Here is a 7,181-nt window from a genome sequence, read left to right as displayed (position 1 = left end):
GCAGCAGCAGCATCAGCAGCAGCAGCAGAAACATACGTAAATATTACTGTTAATAAAGCTGATGATAAAGTTGAATAAAAATCTAAGTCTGATTCTGAAGGTAAATAAACTATCTGACAGTGATCATTAAATCTCTGACAGTGATCATTACACAGTGTGGCTCTAATTCCTCACTTCACCATCTGTGTCACAGTTTCACGTCTCCAAAATGAGCGTACACATGGGTCAGAGCTGTGAGGCACATTTTCACGTCAAGTTTGGATTTTATAAATCACAACCTTGGCATAAAAAGTTTCTGGGCTCAAATTGTGCGTACGCCAGTTTTATAAATCCAACCCCTGGACTTGATGCACAGAGAAGCGTTTCTTGCAGGAGGCGTGGCCTCTGCTGAAGCATGTGTGTGKTGTCGCTGTGAAGGAGGCTAAGCTAAGAAGCTAACAAGAAATCGCGTGTGCTGTAAACAACCCTACTGAGAGGAGAGAAGTACCGAGCTGAACAAGACGACTGTAAATGAGAGCTGCTGCTKTGTCAGACTAATTTATTTTAATTTGAAGCCTTATCAACACAGACTGGCTTCATTCACTTCCTCCACTGCAGGATGCTAAAATAACTAGAAGACACTGAGCAGAAAATCAACATCATTCAAAACTCCTCCTTCTCTTCTCTGATTGGCCCAGGTAAAATAAACTACAAGCAGACACTGCGCAGAAAATTGACCTTCTCTTGTCTGATTGGCCCGGCTAAAAATCTGCCAGAGAAATCCATCTCAGTGGGAGGAGTCCCAGACGGAGCAGAGAAGGAAACTAGAATTGAGCGGAGCTGCGTAGGAAGGTAAGGGCCAGGCTAAGGTTTGCCTAATTTAAAAAGGATTTTATCTATGCAGCCTCAAACATACACAAAATATTTGACACTGATGGACCTGCGACCTGTCCAGGGTGTACCCCGCCCCTCGCACTGTGACTGCTGGATATGAGCACCAGTGACCCACGCGACCCTGAAAAGGAAGAAGCGTGTACAGAAAATGGATGGATGGATATTCTACACCTTCATCACTGAAAAATGGTCTGACTGTGGTTTATTAGTAGTCTGACTGACAGATGTTTTTTCACTTTTATTATTTGTTTTAAAGACTTGGTAGTTTCCAGGTGCAGCCGGTTCATAAGGGCAGGAAGGGCTTAGTCCCACCCTAAACAAGGTGTTTCGGGTGGTTTTCGGGTCTCTTTCTTACAAAAAGCCATTATTTAGAGCTCATGTAATCATTTTATACTATTTATTCTTCATATTTGATCATTTATTGAATCACAGAGATGTTCAGTCACAGTGTGGTTCTAACTATAAGCAAGCTATATTGTGAAGAATGTAATTTGTGGATATGATAAACTATAAAAAGTTTTGTTTTTTTTCCGGGGGTAACGCTAAGCAGAGACTTATCTTTTCTATAATATGGGACAAACTAAAGTTCATCTGTTAGTGTTAATGTTTCATTAGAAGAGCTGAAACAGCAGCTCTCAGAACAGCCTGTGTGCTCCTCGCCTCACTCCTGTAACAGCGCTGTGGAGGAGAGGAGTTTGGTCAGGTGAGCAAAGTTGGACATATCTGTCAGAAAACAAAGCTCTGAACACAGAAACTTATAATCTGTCAGATTTTAGATACCAACGTCTCTGGTAGCTCAGAGAGAARTGTGGAGGACGAGGTTTGTTCACTCAGGACAGGAGCTGCAGGCTGACMGCYGTTTATCCTGCAGACTGCTGCACCRACATCAGAAAGCTCCGCCCTGCTCTGCTCTGATTGGATAAAGCTGTGGGGTTCGTTTGATTTGTTGAAAGCAGYGTCTGTTTAAACCTGTATCAGGCTGGGCGGTTTTAACAAGACCGCAACAGAAAACAAGCAGGTTTCTCTTTTCCTCCTTTTTTTAAAATACCAACACGGGCAAAATTATGTCAGTTATTGTCTTAAATGTTGGTTATTTTTTGGTTTACCGCCCAGGCATAGGTCAGCCTCTCCATCAAATATATATTATGCATTATTTCAACCCAATCTTCTCTTTTAGGTACTTCCTCGTTTAACACTTCCTAGTTATGGCTCTTTTTCTAGCAACCAACATGAACATACAAATATTTTTCAGCATGTCTTGTTAACCCATCCATCCTGCTTCCCATGGACATAATTCAAATGGAAATGGAGTGCTCACATCCAGCCCTTTATCAAAGCAATTCTTTAAATCCTGCCARAAGGGAACTGTGTTGGTGCAATCCCACAACACATGGAAGTGACCAGCTCTACCTTCACATTTCCTCCAATTTCTTGTATCTTAGTATTTTCTTTGTGCTAGTGTAATAAAATATCTTACAGTATTCTTCCACCCAAACTCTCCATGAGAGGGAACAAGATGTTTCCCATTGTTGCTCACACATCTCCTTCAAATTCTCCTCTGAAAGCCTCCAATTTGCTTCTTTTCCCCATTWCTCTTGTATGTATGTGTTGCTTCCTTTCAAAGTTTCCAAAGCTGTGAACAATTTGCAAATTACCCAGTTTAACTCCACCATGTCTGCCTGAACAGTGATGTGTTTACTGACCCTTAGGTCTTCACAATCCATATCTTCTCTGGGTTGGTTCATCTGCTTCAGACGTTCAGCAAATTTTTTCTTTTCTTCTTTGAGCTTTTCTCGTTCCTGTTGATCAGAGTTTCAAGTGTCAATCTTTTGTTAAGAAAATTTTCTAGTTGACAGGGAGTCCCTTACTCTCTCTTTCTCCAGCTTTTTTTGCTCCTTTTCCATCTTCTTCCTGTGTTTCTCCTCTTCAAACCGTTGTCTCTGCTCCTCCCTCTCCCTCCTTTTAGCCTCCTGCAACTCCTCTTGGTCCTTCAGTCGAGCTCTATCCTGAGCTGCAGCTCTCATCTCTTCCTTCTTTTGCAGCAGCTTCAGTTTTTCCTCCAGTGCATTCAGTGGAGACACACACACCTGGAAACAGTGGATTTTTTTAGAAAGACTCATCTCATATTAAAAGATCAGAAATGTTGGACCAATTCTCAGATTATTCCAGAGTCAGATAATGTCATAAAATGCTTGTTGCTTTTTACATTTATTCTGATGACGTTGCTTTATTACCAATAATGCAGTTATTTGACCCTCTGGAGTGACTGCACGCAGCCCCTCATTCTAGTCACATGACCTATTTAAATCACTCTAAGCAGAAAGATGGAAAGTCTCTGAGATCATTTCAACTGWAGTCAAAAGTAGAGACTTCAAACTCCATCAGTTTTTCAAATGGTCAAGTCAAACTGGAGATATGATAGATAGTATACACCACACTTTTTTGTGAAAAAGATGCAGGAGGCAGCAGGAAACAGTAATCTTATTAAAAAAACTTATAGACCTGCAGCAGCGCTCTCTCACGAGGAGAGAGGAGTTTGGTCATTTGTGCAAAGTTGGACACATCTGTTTGACAACGACGCTCCTAACACAAACATTTAATATTTTTTCAGGTTTAGATAAAAAGTGTGGGAGAAGAGGTCTGCTCAGTCAGGACAGGAGCTGTAGATCAGTGCTGCACCTGGCCTCACCTGCTCTGCTCTGATTGGATAAACTGTGGCTCAGTGGTTCATTTGATTTGTTGAAAGCAGTGTCTGTTTAATCCTGTGTGATTAAATTTGATGGCTTTAACGAGACTGGAACAGAAAACAGAGTTATTTATCCATCCTGGTGATGGAGAACTGTAAGCCCTGACTCCTGTTCATGGGGCTCTCATGCTACAGAGGTTATGAGACCTGTTAAATATCTGACGACAGAGTTCACTGCTCCTTACAATGTAAAAAAGACATGAAGAAAACAAACAAGCAGGCAAAATGGAAATGATCAACCTCATCTTAATTTTTCCTGAGGATTTGTAAATATAACTTTAGAACACAAGGTAACTGACTTAGAGTCAAAAACATGCAAGTGTAATTGTCATCTATCAACTGTCATGAATTGTTTTTGGCTAAATGTCATAATAAACAGTCATTTGTTGTTTGTCAATATCAGCCAAACCTAAGACCCAGAGCACTRATCTGGTTCAACTGCCTACCTGTCCAGGTGAGCCCCCATTAGAAGTGGAGCTGAAGTGGAAGAAAGGTGGATCATCAGGAAAGAAGTGAGTAAAGTTCTGTTCAGACAGGCTGTACTTCTTCACTGTGGAAGGCTGGGACAGACAGGACTTACTGCAGTAGAGTTCCAGTAAGAAWCTGAGCAAAAAACCAACCCTAACCCATGATAGTGGTCTCACCTTCAGGGTAATAACCCCCCTTTGAACCTCACAATGCTGCTTAAAAAGCAGCTTGAGTTTCTCTCTGGACAGAGCGGACTTCCTCCGRCTGAAAAGACAAACAAACAAAAGTTTATTCTCTCAGGAACTCTAAGACAACTGTTCACGCTGATCAAGGTTTCAGTAAACACCTGAACTAAATCCAAGTAATAAAGCCCTCAAATTTAATTTAGAGTTCTCCTTTATGGAAAGCCAGTTTTGTTGTGAATACTCAGACCAACCCTTCTGGACATTTCAAACCAAATGCAGTCCATGAAACAACAGAATGAAAACACTCAAGGTAATAGAAGGAAGGTTTCAGAACTTTACACCTGATATTTTTACCTGGTGGAAAGCTCTTAATTTACACCTAATCTAAACATGACTGAACTTTTGGAATCGTGGAAAAAAACAAACATCTAATTTACACTTTCTGACCCAAATTTAACCAAATCCCTGTGACGTTTTTCAGCCTCCCACCCATTTTAAAACGTCTACATAATGTTCTCCTCCTGGCTGTGGGACTCCCAGCTTGACCAATCAGATCTTTGTCCTGGTCACATCAACGGATCACTCGTGATTTGAAGGACACACCAGCTGCTTCGTTCAAGTGAAGCTGATGTCAGCACAGTACAGAAGATCCAGCACTACAACAGCAGTATTTGATTATCTGGTAGTATCTTGTTTATATTCAGAATTAAGTGTCCAGAGTTTATAATCAGGTGTGTGGTGATACTGCTCAGTTTGACCTTTTGTAGGGGAAAWGGAGGCCAATAAAAGATGATATCCCTGATATGTAGAGACTTGTTTATAAAAGCTCCTTACCTGATTTGACTGGCTTTGACAGTAAATGTCTTACTGTGTTCACCTTTAACCATCCTCACTGTGTATTTAAATTCAGATGGACTGAGAGGTTTCTTCTTCCTGCTGACAAACACAAACAACCTTGTTATTCTCATGGTAGAATTGTCATGGTTATTCCAACTATTTAGTTTTGGAATTTCTAATTCTGTTTAAACAAAAAMAACTTTTATATTGGTGGAAAATATCTGAAGAACATGTTGTACAACTGAGGCCTAAGATTGTGAGATTTCTTGTGCTTTTGACAGTCTTGTTTATCTACATAAGAGATTAGAATGACAAAACTACACAGATGTGAACATATTTGTCTGTAATAACTAACTGTATTACTKTGTAATAAATCTGACAGTTGGAAGCATGGCTTCATATAAAGTTACAGAACTGAGCCATTTTCATCTACTGACCCGTTGAAATGGGTGGTGGGACACTGGAAAGCGTCACTCTCGTCATCACTGTCACTGATGACAATTATATCATTGTGAGCTGAAACACTGTGGCCATTAGTGGGCGGGGCTACATTAGCAGTGGAGTATGGTGCATGCACCTGCAGGATTTCACAGACATGCCTAAAAACACACACACAGAAACACAGGAAGAAAAAGTTCATATTGTTCTGGATAATTTAAGAGAAACAAATACATTTTCTAACAGGAACCCCTTTCAGAACTTTTTGGTATTATCAGAAATCTAGTTTCTGCCGTTACCTGGCACCATTACGTCCGCTGACATCCACCACCTCTCCAGGAAAGAAACGGTCTTTGGCGAATGAGTAAACATCCTCGCAGAGCTCCGACAGCCTGCAGCGGCGGCTCAGAGCAGCCAGGTGGAACAGAGGTACCATCAGAACCTGGGGAAAGTTCTGCAGACTCTGCTTGGCCCGTCGCTCACTATCCACCGCCTCCAGGTAGGTGAGGCCTGCTCTGCCTGTTAACGCACAGCTCCACACCAAACTGTTACAAAGGATGGTCCTCTCAAAGAACTCGCTGTGTGGGAGAAAAAGAGTGGGTTAGAATCATGAGGTTGGCCTGAGTCCTGCTCTGAACCATGTTCCAGTGGACCCAATCGAACCACTGCAGAGATGTTCTCTTCTACAATGTTTCCAGAGATGCTGGTCTAAGTTTAGGTGTGGTTATGGTGGTTAGGGTAGAGCCCTGATGGAAACCTTACAGTTTCTTCTATTTTCACACTGGGTTTGGATTATATATAACTCCTTCTGAAAAAACACTTCCTTGACCCAGACCACTAGAACCAGGCTAACTAAGGCAACCTAACACACTTTTAGCTTGGCAAGATTATCAATAGTACACCCGCCAAGGCCCATAAGCTACTTCTGTAATCTGGCCAGTTAGACACGCACACCACACCTTCTTAAAAGCCAACAAAAGTGTTTATTTCATGGCTGGGTGCAGATGGTTTTATTCTTTTTTTTTTCATAAAAGGTTTTTAAACAGTCGGTCATGCAACGATCACTTTATTGGCTTACACTATGTTGTCGTTTAACCTTCATGTTGTTGTAGTTTAACTAGGTGTGCACGATTGTTAGTCACGGTTTGCCGCTGTTAGACACGGTTTACCGCCGTTAGACATGGTTTACCGCCGTTAGACACGGTTTGCCGCCGTTAGACACGGTTTACCGCCGTTAGACACGGTTTACCGCCGTTAGACACGGTTTGCCGCCGTTAGACACGGTTTGCCGCCGTTAGACACGGTTTACCGCCGTTAGACACGGTTTACCACCGTTAGACACGGTTTACCACCGTTAGACACGGTTTATCATCGTTAGACACGGTTTGCCGCCGTTAGACACGGTTTACCACCGTTAGACACGGTTTACCGCCGTTAGACGCGGTTTGCCGCCGTTAGACACGGTTTGCCGCCGTTAGACACGGTTTACCGCCGTTAGACACGGTTTACCGCCGTTAGACACGGTTTACCACCGTTAGACATGGTTTATCATCGTTAGATATGGTTTACCACCGTTAGACACGGTTTACCATCGTTAGACACGGTTTACCATCGTTAGACACGGTTTACCATCG

General features: G+C 42.1%; 1 protein-coding gene across 1 annotated transcript in view; it reads right to left on the bottom strand.

The window, feature by feature from the left end:
- Positions 1-6,125, bottom strand: part of baz1a (bromodomain adjacent to zinc finger domain, 1A) — a gene marked incomplete at both ends in the record, with an annotated part of 10,293 nt that extends 4,168 nt beyond the window's left edge. Inside the window, 7 exon segments of the mRNA XM_014000055.1 lie at positions 2,577-2,672; positions 2,742-2,960; positions 4,066-4,179; positions 4,264-4,351; positions 5,107-5,208; positions 5,547-5,708; positions 5,847-6,125. Coding sequence (XP_013855509.1) covers positions 2,577-2,672; positions 2,742-2,960; positions 4,066-4,179; positions 4,264-4,351; positions 5,107-5,208; positions 5,547-5,708; positions 5,847-6,125 — 1,060 coding nt within the window.
- Positions 6,126-7,181: the final 1,056 nt, after the last annotated feature.

Source organism: Austrofundulus limnaeus, unplaced genomic scaffold, assembly GCF_001266775.1.
Source record: "Austrofundulus limnaeus strain Quisiro unplaced genomic scaffold, Austrofundulus_limnaeus-1.0 Scaffold2663, whole genome shotgun sequence".
Lineage (NCBI taxonomy): Eukaryota > Metazoa > Chordata > Actinopteri > Cyprinodontiformes > Rivulidae > Austrofundulus > Austrofundulus limnaeus.
Note: the sequence above shows the minus strand (reverse complement) of the source record. Positions and strands in the feature narration are given on the sequence as shown.